General features: G+C 42.9%; 1 protein-coding gene across 1 annotated transcript in view; it reads right to left on the minus strand.

Annotated features, from left to right (window-relative positions):
• The window catches only part of SHTN1 (shootin 1), a 147,383-nt gene that overhangs the window by 68,000 nt on the left and 60,747 nt on the right, over positions 1-18,636 (minus strand). The window contains exons 5-8 of the mRNA XM_054983737.1: positions 12,582-12,750; positions 10,408-10,505; positions 8,507-8,588; positions 5,029-5,123 (exon numbers count right to left, since the gene is read on the minus strand). Coding sequence (XP_054839712.1) covers positions 5,029-5,123; positions 8,507-8,588; positions 10,408-10,505; positions 12,582-12,750 — 444 coding nt within the window. The remainder of the gene's footprint in view (positions 1-5,028; positions 5,124-8,506; positions 8,589-10,407; positions 10,506-12,581; positions 12,751-18,636) is intronic.

The following is an 18,636-nucleotide window of genomic DNA, read 5'->3' on the forward strand; positions in this document are numbered from 1 at the left end:
GGCTATTAGTGGTATTGGGGAAAACACATAAAATAGGTGGCCTGACTAAGCAATTTGAAATGCATCTCCCAGTAAGTCCGGATCTATTCCACCCCTTGAACAGAACAGAAGTGCCTTCTGGTTGGCCCCTGAGGTGAAAAGGTCTACGTCTGGGGATTCCCATTTTTGGAACACAGGGCGCATATACGCATTGTTTATTTTCCACTCGTGTGTCTGTGCTCATCCTGCTCAGTCTGTCTGCAATTACATTGTTGGCACCCGGGATGTGCAAGGCCAGCATAAACACCCTGTGGTTGATGGCCCATTCCCATCCTTTCATACCCTCCAGGCATAGGGATCTGGATGCTGTGCCTCCCTGTTTGTTCAGGTAGAACATTGCTGAGCAGTTGTCTATGAGAACCTGTATGTTCCTGTTCCTTATAATATCTGAGAAAGAGATAAGTGCATAACAAATGGCTCTTAGTTCAAGCACGTTGATATGTAAATTTAGCTTTTCTCCATATCCCACAAGTGTAAGAATCCCCACAATGAGCTCTCCAGCCTGATGAGAAGGCATTTGTGATGATAGCAACCTCAAACTCAGTGAAGCCAAACTGAATTCCGTTCAGTAGATGGCTGTCTATAAGCCACCATTCTACAGATGTAAGTATTATTCTGGGTATATTATACTTTCTCTCCTGAGAGTGCATTTCTGGATGTTTTGATAGAAACCACAGTTGCAACTCTCTTATATTTAGCCTTGCTAGGTGGACTACTGACATAGTGGCTGCCATTAAGTCCAGTAATGTATGTATTCTAAGTGCTGATTGGAATCTACATATTCTGAAAGATGTAACTAATTCTTTCAATTTCTGGGCTTAGGAATGCCCTATTTTCTGATGCATCCAGAATGGCTCCAATGAATTGTACCCTCCTAGCTGGTACCAATTTGGATTTATTAAAATTTATTATTAGACCCAAGTCTAGATAGGTTTGTATAATCAGGTTCCCATGTCTTTGTAACGCTCCCCCTGATTGAGCTGAAATTAGCCAGTCATCAAGGTAAGAGTAAATGGAGCAACTCTGTGTCCTCAGGTGAGTGATTACTACAGCCATGCATTTGGTTAACTCTAGAAGCTATAGCTATACCAAAAGGAAGTACTCAATACTGATAAGTGTTCCCATCAAATGTAAATCTCAGATATCTCCTGTGGGAAGGATTAATAGATATGTGAAAGCGAGCGTCTTTCAAATCCAAAACTGCAAACCAAGAGTCTGGAGGTAGTAGTTTCAGTACTGTCTCCAGAGTCATCATTCCCAATTTTCAAACCTTCACATACTTATTAAATCATCTTACATCTAGGATTGGTCTAAAACCACCATCCTTCTTTTGTACAAGAAAGAATTTAGAGTAAAACCTAGGCAGGATTTGGAATCAAGCACCCTCTGCACAGCTCCTTTATTCATAACAGACTTCCAACTCAGATCCCAATTCCCTTGAGGGATCCTGTGAAGACTTAGTAGGAAAATTCAGATATGGTAAATGGTTAAATTCAACTTTATAACCACCTCTGATTATATTCAATACCTAAACATCACTTGTAATGAGGCACCAGGTTGCATAAAACGAACTGAGCATGTCATTAAACAGGAATTCCTGACCCAGTACTAATCAGAACAGTTTGGAGCTTTGATCTTGCTCCTTATTATGGGGAATATTGGCCCCTTGTCGGCCTCTTGTGTGTTTGTCTTCTCTGGAAGTTCCCCTAATTTCCCTGAGGAGATACTGGAAACTCTGGTAGGATTGGTACCTATAGGAACTGTTCCTATAGTACTGTTGTTGGTGAAACTGGGGTCTACTGGACCCTTCTTGACTTGATGGTAAGACTCTGTAGGATTGAGCCATCTGCCAGTCTTTTTGTTTTTGTGATAAGTAGGCATCCCTACTTATGCCCTTTCCCAAGGCAAAGCAAAGAGCCTGCCCATCAGTTTTTGTCATTTTTAGGTTGCACTGGGTGCACCATTTGAAAAGTGCCTTCTCGGCCATACTGACTCACTGTTTTCACTTTCAGGAGGAGGAGGACAATTGTCTAAGAAACAAAAGCATGAATGCTACAGAACCTCTCCTACTGGCAGCGAAAGAGGAACTGAGGGTAGAGCACACTGCACCTCCTAGAAGATAGCTGTTTGGGCAGGATAGCTGTTTGCCTGCACTCTGGGAGGCATCGAGCACCTTCTAGTGGATATAACGCTACCAAAAACCTCCAGTCAGCAGGCCTGCACATGTGCTGTCCCATCTGGGACTGCACAGAAGATTGACAATGAACACACTGCTTGCAAGGCATGACCCTACCCCCTTTTTTACTTAAACAATTTAAATGGGATGAGAGGCATTTTAAAATTCAAAAATAACAAAGTATTTTATTTAACAAGGAGGGGGAAAGGTCAGGTGAAAACAAGAGTTGAACATTACTGAGGTAACTCAATATAAATAACTCAGAGGCAAAATCAGTACATGTGCAGACTTAAAGCCTTATGTTTCAGACTAATGAGAGTTTCTTAAGCTCTTCACAGTTGCTTAAATCTTTGTGTTGAGAGGCTTTTGTTCCAGTGTTTTCCCAATCACTCTAGCACATTTTCTTTGAGTATTCTCTTACTCTTTTGATTTTAAGAAGGCTGGTACCCTCTTTCCAGTACCCAAACCCTTTCCCTTGAAACTCTAGTACTCATCTTCAGTTTTTAACTGACCCTTAAGGTCTCCAAAGGCAGTATCTAACCATACCAGACCAGGGAATGCTTCATTCTTCAGCGCTAACTCCCTGTTTGACTGGGTAGGGAAATTCTCCTCTCATTAGAAGATCTATCCCCTTTCATTGGCCCGAATGGGAGTCTTTACCTACTTCCCAAACTTCCTTGCCAACTTTCCCCCAGTTCTCCTGTCTCTGTTAAACTGCTCTCAGTCAGGGCTGAATCTCAAAACTGTCAGTACTCAACCCCTCTCAGCTAGGGCTGAAATCCCTTTCTCCCCAGCATGTAGTTCAGAAGTTGTTGGGTTTTTTTGTTCAGTTCATGCTACCCAATCAGATTCCTTGGAGTAGCCTGCCACTCAAAACTCTGTTTCTGTGAAGAATAAACCCTTCACAGTCTTTCAGCTATTTGTATAGCACTTCTAAGTTTTTAAAAGTGCAGCCCATCACACAAGGTGACTTTCCTTGTTCAACATCTATCTTACCCAGCTCACGGACCTCAGAATGGAGAGCTGGAGGAAAGGGCTGGAACCTACTGACTAGAAAAGGAAATAATAACCAATAGTCTGAATCACCATAAGGCTGCTTCATATGCATCCTTTATGCCCTGAAACATTCTATTCCTCCAGTGCTACTAGTATGAACAAGACAACATCTCAAATTAATTGGAACAGTATGCCTTTGCAACTTAGAGATAAAGCTTATCAATCTATCTAAGTATCATTGAATCTGCTTTCTCAAGGGCATGAAATGGGATCAAATGTCTGAGCCCTGCACGTTACCTGCTGGATATGATAGACTTGTACTGAGATTATTGGCAATACAGAATTCTGTCTTTTCTGATAAATCAAGCTATTAACCACTTAAAGCAAAAGAGATATTTCTTAAAAAATAGGCATGTTGCTTTCATGGTATTTTTTCAAAGCAAGGGCAGGCCTTGATACCTTATGCAGCATAAAGGTACACATCTATTTCCTACACAGGACATTCTTTTCTAATAACTTTGACTTTGCAGACAATAAATGTTTGAGACCAACTGAAGAGGCTTTCCCAGTGGTCTTCATCCAGGCCCTGGAGCAATAGCCCATTTCTGATTGTGTCAACACTCTTTTCCCTCCCTGGCACATTTTAGTACGCAAAAAATTTGTTCTGCTAGTATTAATTCTTGTACAGTGCACAGCAAATGTGATACACCAGTACATCCCTGAATGCACATGATTTAGTCATGAAGAAACTGAAGAGTTCAAAAGAAGGAAACATAATTAGCATTCTTGAGATGGAACGCCCAGTGTAAAGAGACAAAGTACGAACCACTGAGGCTAGTTCGGCTGTCTATAAACTATCTTCTGGGATTACCGATCTCATTCAATGAACAAATCAGAATTCAAATTTACAATGAGGCCTTCCCAAGAATACTGACATGACACATTTACAGGGCAGTGCTTACAGAAACACTCCAATCTAAGTCCATTAATGGGCTCAGATCAGAGTAGTTGTGCATAGAATTGCACTGTTATTAGTTTAATATAAACAGATTTAATTTGTCATAGACACAAATACAGACTTACAATTAGTCAAACACCAGCCATGAAGAGAAGTAACTGTACATACAAGTGATGCAAACTAGCAGGCACAAAATATGCTCCATGTGACCAGTGATGCTTCAATACATTATTTTCCCATGTTGCTAAATAAACCCCTCCCCTTGAAACTTGTGAGAACTTCAGAAGTAGCCTCTAATTCTGAACATAAAGCTGATCCTTGCAAGCCTTTTCATATACCTACAGAGCCTCTTTGCAAGTCTGATATGGACAACGAGTCATAGCAATATGCCTAAGGTCAGATTTCTACTCCACTCTATGAGAAAAGCACCCTAAACAAACACAGTAAGAGAAGAGTCTACAGAAAAGTGAAGAGACAGTTTTATTCTTAAATAAAGAGAAACTCTCAAATTTCAAGACATGAAGGGCCCTTTCATTGAAAGAACCTGCATCAAGATCTATCAACAACACCAGATAAATAGACATTTTACAAGAGTTCTATTAAAATTAGATAGAATATCTGGCTGGTATAAGTTTTCCTACTAGAGGTCACTTGTGGCTAGAAATGCTTAGTTTCCTTTATTTATAAAGACATCTATCTCTGCATCCCTCTGTGAATTGTCTGCAAACTGCACACATTGCAAGTTACGGTACAACTAGGTGAAGCTTCAATATTGCCGATATTAACAGAGAGCCATTCTTCACTTTGCCTTAAGATCTAATAGGATTATATCATCTGCAGAACCTCTTGATTTACGAACCTCCTGTGCAAATGATTCTGCTCTCTTCCGCAGATTTTTCTCCAATTCAAAGTTTACTTGCAGTTCTTCATATTCTTCTACTGCCAGTACAGACACTATTTAAAGCAAAACAAACAAACAAACAAACAAACACCCAAACGCAACACAACACACATAGAAAAAGGCAAAGATGAATAACAATGGACTAGGAAGGATCTAGTTTTTATTAAGCCAAGCTTTATGCAAACTATGGGTGTGTAAAGACATAATATATTCAGAGTGATTACCTCTCTGCCTGTACTACTATGGTGACTCTAGTGACAATCCTATTCTGTAGCTAAATAAGTATGGGAACATAATAAAGGATGGATGGAGGATGCCTTCAGTGGGCATAGCCATCAGGAGGTATATGCATATTGTGTGTCTGTTTTATTCTTTTACAAAAAGATATGGAAATCCAGACAATGAACTGAAGGACCATCTCCTCCCATGCTATCCAGCCCATAGTTAAGATCTGCCTCTGAAGCCCTGCTTTCTGTGCCCCGGAATTTCAGGGGCAAGGAGGGTGGTGGCTAAAAACAGGGCATTTTCTGCTCCTTGCCTTTGGAACATGCTCCTCCTTGAGTCTTGCCTGGCAAATATTTTCTTGCTTTGCTAAAATGTATCTTTTTACTCAGAGTTTTAATTAGGGGTTTATCTTACCAGCTATTTAATAATAATAATAACATTCAATTTATATACAGCCCTTCAGGACAACTTAATGCCCACTCAGAGCGGTTTACAAAGTTTTTCCAGGTCTCTTTCCACCCTTGTTCAGAAATGGCTTCTATAAATAAATGACTAATCCATACAGAAGCCTCTTACAATCTCCAGTGCAAAAACTCCTCCAGTCAAGGGTGAGAGTGATTAGAACTTTTGTCAGGGTCTTTTAAGTTGCAGCCCTGTAGAATCAGCTATTCACCTGAGAACTGAGCTTGTATACCATGTACAAACAATGAAAACATTATTCTTAAACTTGCTTTAAAATGTAGCAGATAGGTATTGGACTGCATTGTTTTGAGGATGCAAAGAGTTAGAAGTCTCTAGTGGATGGATGTGGTGGGCCACACACACTTTGAAAAGGGTCTGTCTAGCATGTGTGTGCTGATGAGGGGGAGGCTTCGGGGGTAGTCTGTGAAAATGTTTTAATCAAAATGAAGCTGCCTTAACAGTTTGAGAGCTGCTGCCTTAACAAGCAGTCAAAGGGGTGTGATTTGGACTGGGAAAATAAAGGCATTAATGCCCACTTTAAGAGCCAGTTAAGAGCAGCTGGACTCTAATCTGGAGAACCGGATTTGATTCCCCATTCCTCTGCTTGAAGCGGGCTATAGTCTGGAGATCATTTGTAATTCCAGGACAACTCCAGGACACACCTTGAGAGCGTCCAGGACACGCATTGAGAGAGTAACCCTAGGGTTTCACCCATTTCTGGCAGCACCTGAATATTCTGGATTTAGGTCACCTTGTTCTTGCCTCATCCTGTTTGATATTTAGAAACCATGTATGAATGTCTGTTGTTTCTATGCAAGAAACAATACAAATTAGTTTGTTGTATGTTTGTAGACTGAAATACATTGTTTAAAAAGGAGGCGCGCTCACATCTTTAATGCAAGTTATTGTTTCAACTCATGAAGTAGATTTCTGGCTCACAACACTGCACAGCTTGGAGGGAACATTGGTTGTGGGGATAATAATAACATACTTTGTAAACAGCTTTGAGTGAGTGTTAAGTTGTCCTGAAGGGCAGTATACAAATGTTGTTGTTGTTATAATTATTATTAAAACATAGTAACTCTGATCCAACAGCATGCATGCACAGGGATGCTCATTCATAGTTTTTGGCACATAAATGGTGATGTTGCCAGTGTGCAAAGGAGAGAGGGTAATAGTTCTCATCCTCTACTACCCCCTCCCAAGTACATTTCTGGAATTAAAACTGATGATCTGGCTGGGGCTATGCTTGCACAGCTCTAGCTGCTGGCTAGAAATTCTAAATATGACATTTATTCCTGGAGTTCCTTATCCAATAAGGGATGCCTATATGGAGGCTTGCTTTCACATGTATGCCACTAGTTTTATTGGGACAAACATATACATACAACACATGTACTTCCACTGATAATAATAGTATGTGCACAAAGGTGTTATTATGGGCTGCAACAATATTAACAAATGGCAACATACATATATTTGCTACGATATAATCTGTGATACAGCCCTGAATAAGCCAAGCATAGAATTAGTATTATAGCTAAACACCACCACAATGTTCTCAGCTTGACAAGCTTTTATTTTCAAAAATACCTATTAATAAAATTTATTAATAAATTAATAAAATTGAGGAAGACACTGTGGGTTAATATGACCTTGATGATGAGCATACGTTCTTATATTGCCCATGCAATTAAACTGGGTTGCAAATACTGGGAATAAACTCTTCAAAATCTATGAAAGAATATTTGCAGCTCCTGATTTTACAATATGCAGAATAATCATTCTAAGCAGTACAAGCAGCTTTGTGAAAAGTGAAGAAGCAGAGAGTTTTCAAATTGCATTGCATAAGGAAAGCCATGAAACTGAAGGTCATCTAAAGTGTTCACTAGGAAGTGCTAAGAATTTATGGTGATACTTCTGTCTCCAAAAGACAGGTGATTGAGTGACTGGACAGCCTCCAAAATCTTGTCCTATTAACCTGAAATAACTGCTGAAACTGATTTGGCCATCTTGGCTTATTGCAGGATTCACTATTGGTTTATTTACAGTGCAATTCTAAGCAGGGTTAACCCTTTCTGAAAACACTGAAGTTAATGGGCTTAAATGGGTATAACTGTTTAGAAGTGCTTTTACTGTAAGTTTTAAATATATTAAAGGGCCAGCAGTCTTCCTACTGTTGAATTACAGCATTCATAATAAAGTGGGAAAAGCAAACTGGCAGATCAATTCAAATCTTCCAATAAAAAAATTAATTCAGGAGGCCAAAGTTCAATGTCTAGTTTTGTCCAGCTTTCTCCTTGATTTTAGCCATTATGATCAAACACCTTTGTACATTACCTCTTTAATGCACAACCTGTTATACTTGCCATTAGCTAGCCACTCAAAATGCCAAATCTGCACCCAATGACGGCTGTCTGGATCACAGTCATCACTCCATACTGCAATCAATAACTACCAAGAGTACAGACTAGAAGTAGAGTCCTCAACATGATGGCAACTATCCATGGCCCAGACACAGATCACTTACCACAGCCTATTTTTGGTAGCATGGTTAAGTATGATATGTGTTCTTGCCCATAGATTACACAGTAAGTACTGTAAATACTTGTAGAGGACAAGTGCAGTTAGCTTCTCACTCTGGTTATCAGCAATGGGTCTTCATGCATCTAAGGATAGAAGTTTCAAAAATACACTGACACCAAGAAAGCAAAGTAAGAGAAGGAAAATATAAAGCATATATACAAACCTCGATTACATTTTTCCAACACTTTCTGCTGTTTATAAACTTCAGCTGTCAGAGCTGCATTTTCCTCCTTTGCCTTATTTACCTAGAAAAGTAAAAAACAAACATGAGCCAAGCAACGTAGAGATAAAAAGCAGGGGGGGGGGAGGGTCAAAGTACTTAATGAGGCAAGGGGATTTGACTACAGTTCTATCTGGTTTGCATTGCAATCTGATCATGATGTGCAAGAACTGACATTACAGTAGCAGTTGGATCCAAACTACACATTACATCTACCATGTGATTGTCATGGGGACTTGCAGGACCTCAGCAGTGAGTTTTCTGTGGGCCTTCCCCTGATGCTGCCTCCTGGCACTGGTATTTGGAGGATTACTTCCTGTGTATGTGGAGGTTCCCTTTCATCACCATAACCACTGACAGACCTCTTCTCCCTGAATCTGTCTAATCCCCTTTTATAGCTGTCTATGTCTGCAGTCATCACTACATCCTCTGGCAACAAAGTCCACAGTTTAATCACTCATTGAGTAAAGTATTTCCTTTTGTCCATGATGAATCTACTGCCCATCAACTTCACTGGATGACCTCAAGTTTTCATATTTTTAGAGAAAGAAAATAAGTTATTTCTGTCCACTCTCTACCCCACATATAATTTTCTAAATTTCTAACGAGTCCCCACCCCCATTCATCTCTTTTTTAAACTGAAAAGTTCTAGGCTCTTCAGCCTTTCCTCATACAACAGGTGCTTTTTTTAAGATGAGGTGACCAGAACTGCTTGTCGTATTCCCAATGAGGCTGCATCATAGATCTATATGGGGGCAGTACAACATTGGCCATTTTATTGTCAATCTCTTTCCTAACAATTCCCATCACATTGCCCTTTTTACTGCTGCGACACACTGGGTTGACACTTTCATTGAGCGATCCGCTTGGATCCCAAAATTTCTTTCCCTCTTAGTCTCGGCAAGTTCAGACTCCATCAGTCTATACTTGAAGCTGGCATCATCTTAAGAGTTGTCTACATTGAATTTCATTTGCAGCATTGTTGCCTTCTCACCCTATTGTCACCTTGAGGACCCTCTTTGGGTGGAAATATGGCATTAAAATGTTATAATTAATTAATTAAATAAATAGTCTAGTTTGCCCCTGTGCTCGTAGGAATTTCATTCTATTTATTTGTGGGGAGAAAGCTATATCAATAAATGTGCTTCCCATGGAAATTACTATCAGATTGATTTTCTAATCCAAGTAGTTTTAATTCTAGAGACTTCAAGTTTTTAAATTACAAAAATGTGCCTCTGACTTTTTGGGAGGCACCCCAAATAAACACACAGCCAAGGTAATGGTATGGGGCATCATGCAGAGAAGGCAGAACTTCCTCTTTGCACAGCAAGTGTTCTCCAGGTTCATGCCCTCTATCCCCTACTGCCCTTGTTGGTTAAATTGTCAACTGACTGTATCTCATTCAGGCTTCAAATATCATGGAAGAGGGCCCAGGGAGAGTCATCAGGACATACGCCTACACAACCTCTACAGAAGCCCCATTCCCCAGAATATGACGATAGCTTCACTACAGATTTATTAGTTAAAACTCAGTCAGGAGGACTACCCATCTGAATGTCCCAACTTCAGAACAAATTACTGTGTACCATACTGCTCTTTCTAGATGCCTGCATGTAATTAGACAACTGAGGAGGACAGAAATTTGGGAGATGAAGTGTTCCCTAGAAAGGGTTTCTCCGTAAAACAGCTACACAAAATTATTAAAAAGTCATTCACAGTGCTAACAAATCTATTCTGTTAGATAGTAGTTAATGTCACACATGGACCATTATACTCTTAAAAACTATGTAAAGAAAATCCAGACCACTTTCTCTTACTCTCTACTATCTTGTCACAACACTTACTTCTACAGCATCTTCGACAAATTTGCTTCTCAGATTTTCCAGCTCAATAACTATGTTTTTCTTTTCCTCCTGAAGAGATATAATTTGATCTTGCAGATCTACATTTTCAAAAGTGGCAGTGATCAGAGTTCATTTTACATTCGAGACAAAACACACACAGTAAGCATAGACAAAAAAACACTGGCAGAAAGGCCAAAGAATCGGTCATCAATAGGCTCTTAAATTATTAAAAATGCAGGTGCATTTGTGAAGTATCATCTAACGTGTCTTAAAGACAGATACCATTACAGGTTGCTTTGTCAGTTAGTTTCTCTTGTCTAGTCCTTTGTCTTAATTTGATATTTGTTACAGAGAACTCATATGCTGAAGGGCTCAATATTGTATAGGAACTTAGGCCTCTCTCAGTCTTCTCCATCTACTTTGGCCCATGAAAAAATGGAAATGTTATCTTTGTAGAAGACCTATTTGTTGGTTCCAAAACCTTACTGGAAGTCTATTCATGTATTACGGAATCCTTAATATCAGCAGCTCTTTAACACAATGACACGGCTCCTGTAAACTACGTGATAAGCAAAAAAATTTATAACATAGGGCCAAACTAAATGTGACATTTTGTTATCAGTTGGGTCAGCTCGATAGTAGTTGTGGGGAATAGTTTCCCAGGTTCTGGGACTTGATTTGGATCAGGACCATGATGTGGGAGGAGAAGGGACTTAAGCTCCTCCCACTGTGTCCCAGGGGAAAGTATTTGCCCCAAGTGAGGGCTCCACATGCACTCTGGGGAACCATGATCTAATTTGTTAGAAAAATCACATCCAGACTGGCTCACATTCATGGCATAATTTAATAACCCGAAAACAACAAACTGCTCCTTTTGGGCATAGATTCTTGAAACAACGCCTAAATGCAATAACGAGCAAAAAAGTCAGGAAGAAAAAAAAGGCAGAGAAGAAAATACTGGGATGGATCTCACAATCTGTGACCGCAATGATAAGAAGATCTTTTGTTGTATTCCCCTCCCTGCAGCAGTCCCAACCATCCCCTAAAAAGGAGGTTCCTGGCATTGCGGGACCAACATAGATGTCACACAGGCCGAGGGGCTTCACTCAGGAGGGGTGAGAAAGGGTAAAATTACGCCACTGATTCCCTAACCCCCAAAGCTCTTCAAGTGTGTGGGGCCTGAAACCTTGAGATTAGCTTGGATGGGACTGCAGTGGGGAGGGAGGAGGGGAAGATCCACAACTGTCAGCACTTTCAGCAGACAGCTCAGAAGATCCAGCCCACTGTGTCAATGGTTGTCCCTGTCAAGAGCCCTTTTGGCATTCTCTGAACTGCGTCACATGTCAGCATTTGCTGGCAGAACAGCAAATAGTGGTGTCTCTTTGAACCTACTTCTTGATTATGAAAACATAAAGCAAAGAATACTATCTTAGATCATAAACCCTAACATCATACTCATGTCTTAATGGGGTGGGGCTGGCGTGCCAGTATGAATGTAGGGTTAGGGAATACAGCTATAGGCTTGCCTACAGAAACCTTCTTCAGTTCAAAAGGGTTTAAACTTGATGCTGACCTGTAGCATCTGTCTTTAAAACACCTGTGATGCAGTCTGGGCCTCTTCCCACAAAACGTTCTGTACTTGGACAAAGGGAGCTTGAGTACAAAGCATGTACATATTACATTAGGGTATAAAGGAGCCATAGGTTTTTAAGTGTGCAAAATATTTGTGCATAATCTACAAAATACTTACAACATGCATCTAGAAAAGGACTGGGCTCCTGTTTGTGTGTTCTTCTGAATAGAGACATATGAAACATGTGTTTATACCTACACACACACCTCAGGAATTTGCTGCCCATCAAGGCATACTGTAACTGGTATAGATTGCAAAATAAGTCATATTTGCATTGGTCTGCACACACAGGGCACCTACCATTTTATAGACAGAAGCAGCATTCATGTAGCAAAATCAGTTATTTGCAAAGCAACCTTGAAATTTGCCATATCATTAAAGAATAGCTAAATATCAGCATACTGTGCCAGGACGAGGTAAATGAGTTTAAAAAAATTACCTCTCTTACAGTACCACTTCCTTATTACAAAGAAATTTGTTCTACATTATTCATGCCTTTTTTAAAGAAGGCTACCCTATGCTATTCTTCAGACATACTCACCTTTTATTAGCTGATGGCACTGTGCTGAATCACATGCAGCAGGACTACCTTCTATCTCTGTGGATGATTCTTCATCATCTATGTTGATTTCTTCTGTAATGATATCTGGCCCCAGTTTTGCCATATACAACATACTGATTCTTTTCAGAGTCTTGTTTTCTTTATTCAACTACAAATGTAAAATATGCACATTGTTGCTAAAATGCCCTTAAAAACATGCATGGCTTCTCTCTTTTTCTTCTAAGTGAACATAATCATGCTAGTGAAAAAGACAAAATCAAACATAACTGATGCTGTTTTGAAAAAATAGTAGACCCTATTTTAAGGAACAGGTGTGAAAAACTGCCCCCAAGGTAGCCTTCAGACACTGGGTTGCATCCTGCAGAGGGTTTCTGTGGATGAAAGGGGGCAATTTGAACCAATTCTTCCCTACTTCCAATTTGCCCTTCACACTGTGCTCCAGAGTTCCTGTGCTCCAGAGGCTTCCTTGAATTTTGGAGGCCTTTTGTGCTAGAACAGGAAGGAGGAGGCAGCAAGAAACTCATACTCCAGTGATGGAAATCCTTTCATAGGTAGATATTTTCAGCAGGAAAGACACTGTAAGTAGAGCATAATTTTTCAAACTGTTCCCCATTGGGGAGCACGGAAGATCATTGGGAGTGGAGCAAAGAATTGCCAGCACAGCCTTTAATGATAAAATTGTGGCATTCTTTCCCAGATGAGGCATACGAGTCTTTCTAGTTGGACACCAAGACAAAGGACAAAATATTCACATCCTGTTTTCCCTTGCTGCTGCCTTCATGACTTATGTGGCTACCTTTCCTCTGTCCCAGTGCAGCAGACCCAGTAGCAGTCTAGTGAGGTACCATTCAGTTCCTCCAATATTCTGGAGAACTTTTCAAAGACCTTTAGAGAAGGAAGAGTCTTGGAAGCCTTGGTGGAATGTGTGGAGGTCTGTACACAAATCTTTGGATTGTTCCTTATCTTAGTGACTCTAGAAGGGATACCGCATTCAGAATAGGAGACCTAAGAGAAACTGAAATACAGCAAAATGGAGGGGGAGGGCCATGAAATGTAATCCTCTTTTCTGTGCAGAGTTTTCAACTGAAGAAAAAAAATGCCCTCTCTCTTTAATAGAAGCTTAATGGGATGTTATTAACCAGGTGATGTTACTTACCCTCCGTGCCATTAAAAGTTTCAGCTACCCATTTCTACATATTAAAGCTCTATTAAAGGGGCATAGCATGTTTCCCCAGGCCTGTTAGCAGCCATATTTCTATGGTAACCACCATCAAACTCAGATTCAGTTCCCCAATAACGTTGACTTAACCTTATAAGATTATTAAAATATGTATAGTAACTGCTTTGACAAGGGAGGATTCAACGTGTACACAGAGCAGTGTTCTTCTGATCCTCTTTAGTGTCATGGCTACAGTAGATAAGAATTAGGGGGAGCTGTAGCTTGGTCTGCTGTAAGACCAATCAGTACCTCAAAGTAAAATTAACTGGGCTGTAAGCACTGGTGACAATGTGCTTTTTGTAATGTTATCAAGCAAAAGCAATATAGATTACACCAGTATTTGGAGAACATTCATAGATGGTGTCTGGAGCAGCCCCCACCTACCCCAGACTTAGCGCCTGCAACCCCCCAGCCCATCCCGCCAAACCCCAGGCAGAACCTGGCTCACTCACTCTGGGAGCTCCTGCCCCATTTACCAGCAAGCAGACCACCGGGGGAGGAGCACATTTAGGCCAGGAGCAAGCCGGAGAAGGAGCGCAGCTGAGCCTGGAGCAGACTGGAGGGGCCTGCCAACCAGCTGAGATGCATAGCAGCATGGCAGCACCCCGCGGGCCCCACCAAATAGCTGAGTAGCATGGCAGTGCAGCAGCAAACTGCATGTCATCTACAGCCCATGGCACCATGGCAGCAGGTATCACCAGCTACAGGCCCTGTAGGAGCCAGCGGGGCTGACGGTGTAGAACAGGTGGAGGTTGAGAGCACAAGCAAGGGGCCCAGGAAGCTTGGGAGCCCTTGGACTGTTGGATGAGGACCCCAGAGGAAGGAGGGACCCTATCTGATATATAGGGGCTGAGCCTGTCCCAAGGACGGACCCCAGGTGGCCACAGGGAGGGAATCGGGGACCAGATACAGCACGAGGGCAGATTGGCTGCTCCTGGAGGGAGGGGCAGAAGGGTGCTATAAAGGGCAGAGTTCCCTGGGAAGCCGGGCATGATTGTGTGGGCGTGGCTAGAGAGAGTGCAGAGGTTCACGAAGATTTGTAACTCTCCATTCCAACTGGGGTGTTGTTGTTGTTGTTTGGAATTTTTATCAAAAACTGTTTTTGAGATACACTTTGGAAAACAAGCAATGTATATTCTGAAGTCTGAAAGTTAGGTGGTAAGTTATCAAAGCATCCTTGGAATCTGTTAACTACAAGGAACCAGACAAATCAATTTTGAAAAGAGGTCAGCATAACATGGGTCAGAACAGCAAGTCGGTATGTGAGACAACAGTAATGTTTAACACTGTATATTCCTTTTAATAGTTCAGCTATTCTCCTTTATACATTTTAATCAATAAAAAGGTGTTTTTAAGGCAGATGTGATTACTCAAGGTAGGTGATACTAAAGAGATTTTATAGCACAGGTTTAAATTCAAATGCGTAATAAAATTGGAAAGGCAGAAATTAACTGTTATGATCTTCACTTTCTTTAGGGTGGATTTTGCTTTAATCTTTCCCTTCACACCCTCTGGGTAGTTAGCTGCCCCCAGGAATATTAAATTCCAATATATTTTATTTAAGTTTTCCCTTTGGTAACGTGTTTATGCGTCAGGCTCCTTCGTGGTTCTATGTGGCCCTGAGGATAGGAATGGGAGATAACAATGACTGCTACTCTGGGATATAACAAAACAAAATAAAAGTTTATTTTTTTAAGAAGCGTATTGGTTACATAAAAGTAGTTCTTAGTTCTTCTAGTTGCTTCATCCAAACTCATTCACACAGATCTCTTGTAAGGCTTCACACACAGTTAGCCTCTTTCTCTAGGCTCTATATTTCTCTCACGGAGAATTCCTCAGACAGCACACAGCTAGCCTGTTTTCTTTTCACTCTCAATTCTTTCTCTCTCAGGCGCACACTCAGTTTGCCTGCTTCAAATAGAATGAATATATAGTCTCACAGACACACTCAGTTCAGGCTTCCACTCAGGTTGCCTTTCCCTCACAAATACATGAACACACTCAGGCTGCACACAGCTCGCCTCTCTTGCCCTAACTGAATCTTTTTCTCTCCCTCAGTAACTGAAAACTGCCTTCACTCCGCCCACTCTGTCATCAACCAATCATATCACTCACTCATCCCTCTCTCACCCCCACTCTTCACCTAGCTCAAACCAAGCATTTAAAGACACATGCACCCATTTCTTGAAATCATTACAAATCCCCCCCCCCTTCTCCTTAAGCGGAACACATCTCTTTTTCAGAAGAGTTGTGTGCAGCTTTCTCCGGCTTAGGGAATGTTTTATTGCAACCCCAGCCAGAAGGAAGAGACAGACACAGACTTGGAATAAAGGGCCGTTTATTAAATGACCATAAAGGTAATGCACGGCAAGAGCTAAATAAGCGGTACCCTGGGGTCAACTCCGGACCTCCGCCTTGACCTGTCTGGGCGAGCCCCACGCCCCCGGGTGTAGGCCATCCTTTGAATGGCTGCAACCCGGGCTGCCAGGCCATGGATCCCCATTGAAGCACCTGTTACACACCCAGCCGCACGGCATGAGGGGAGGCCTTGTATTGAGGATCCCCGCAGGTTTCTGCCAGCGTACGGTAGCCGCAACCATGCATACCGCCCTTAATGGCAGCCCTGTCCCCACTCACGGGGAAGTGCCACAGGGTGCTCACCAGCCCGCACCCTATTCCCAAAATCTCCTGCCACTGCAAGGGTCAAGCCTCTGCTTAGACGCTCGCTCCCCAATGGTGGCCTAGAGCCACCCAAAGCCCTTGCCGCAGGTCATCTAGGAAAATATCATTGCCCTCAGGTGCCAGGTGGACACCATCGCCTCTGTAGAGGCGGGCAAATTCGGCCCTAATCTTGGGGTGTGGCAAATAAATACCCAAGCCTTGCCCCAAAGACCTCTTAATGGCGTGGTTAGCCTTATGTCAGGCCCTCTCTATTGCCCTGGTGTCAAAGGCCTCCCGCCAAACCCGTCGTCGTAGCATCTCTGACCATACTATAAGCACACTCGGCCATCGGCTGCTTATGTATTCAAGGTCCTCAGCTACCTGCATCGACAGGGCCATGCCCTGTACCAGCCCAAGGTCATTACCCCCCAGGTGAATGACCACAACGTGTGGGGGAGGCTTCGTCCATCCCCTAAACAGGAGAGACAGCAGGCCAGGCCATCTGAGACCACGCCTGCCCTGCCACTCCACAGTGGCCGCAGCGCTCAGGCCCAGCTGGAATCCCATCTGTGTTCTCTTGGCTTGAGTGGCCTCCCAGAACACCATGCTGTGGCCACAAATCAAGATTCTGTTCCTCTCTTGGCTCGACACGGCACCTGAGGAAAGAACAAGTAGTTTGCCATTTAAAACTGCTGCAGGGGCCGGACATAGGACCGAAACGCCCTTGACTGCCACCTGCCCACTCTCTGAATCGCCCGCTGAGGGTATCCCATAGCAGCTGCTGTGGAGGCCGCACCAATCCGGAAGGAGTGGGTTCCGAATTTGACCCCCGACAAGCCAATTGTCTTAAGTGCCCTCTCTGTCACCACCCAAAACTGATATTTAGTCAGTGGGGCCCTATCTTCGTGGCGGAATAAAATCCCTCGGTCATCCCCACGAAGTGTGACATATTCCTTAAGGGCCTTAACAGGGCACAGCTCCTGCTCAGAGCAGGGGCCCAAAAGCAAGGGGCTCCCTCACTGCCGCTGGTCAGTCTTGGACCGTCTGATCCCAATGGAGACTTTATCCCCAACGAATTTAATGTCCTGGGCATTCAGTGCCTGGCCAGACACGTCTGTACGCGATGAGGCCATCAGCTCACTAACTCACAGAGCTCCAAAAAATGCCATTAAGGCAGAAGTGTGGAAAAGCTTCCGTTCAAATGCTGACGAGCAGACTTCCACCCATGTGGTCCCCAGTCCCTTAAGGACTGATGGGGAGATGGGCTGCCTTGGGTCACGTGGCATTTTTATCTCCCTGGCCCAGCCTTCCAGCATCTTTCTAATCCTGAAGACACCCGTGAATTCAGGTAAGCCACGTGCTTTGCTGGCGAAGGCTAAAGCGGCCAACTGACCCCTGATGGACTTCACTGCAAGGCCCCGGCCCCGCTGCACTACACAAAAGTGCATCAAGTGCTCAGGCGGGATGGGCCACAACTGCTGGAGCCCCGCCGACACCCTGAACTGGTAAAGCTGCCCTACTGCACGGGCGTGTACTGGGGGCAATGGACAGCTGGATTGCTCTATTTACTTCCGCCGTACAAGCTCCCAAAGCTCCTGGGGCATCCTCACTGGTTGCCTGTCGGCCCAGGGGGGCAAGCTGCCAGAATCGTTCCATCTGTTGGCAAGACAAAGCATCTGCCACACTGTTGTTAACACCTGGAACATGCCTGGCCCTGAACAAAATGTTCATCTGCACACATTTCAATGTAAAGGCCCATACCAGCCTCATCACCCTGGGGGATCCAGATGCCATGGTTTTGACCACGTGCATGACAGCCAAGTTGTCAGACTAAAAGTGGACAGCTCGGTTCGCCAAGTGTGATCCCCAAAGCCACACGGCCACTAACAAGGGAAAGGACTCCAAAAACGTAAGTTATTTGGACAATCCCTGGGCTACACAATCAGCGGGCCATTGGTCAGCACACCAATGCCCCCTTAAAAAGACTCCAAAGCCTGTAGACCAGGAGGCATCAGAGGTGACTTGAAGTTCGGCTTCTAGCAAAAGCTCCTCCCTCCAAAAAGTCACCTCACTAAAGGTGTAAAGGAATTCCTTCCACACCAAAAGGTCATCCCGCCTGCCCTTATTAATTCTTAAACGCTGATGGGGCAACCG

Source organism: Eublepharis macularius, chromosome 6 (assembly GCF_028583425.1).
Source record: "Eublepharis macularius isolate TG4126 chromosome 6, MPM_Emac_v1.0, whole genome shotgun sequence".
NCBI lineage: Eukaryota > Metazoa > Chordata > Lepidosauria > Squamata > Eublepharidae > Eublepharis > Eublepharis macularius.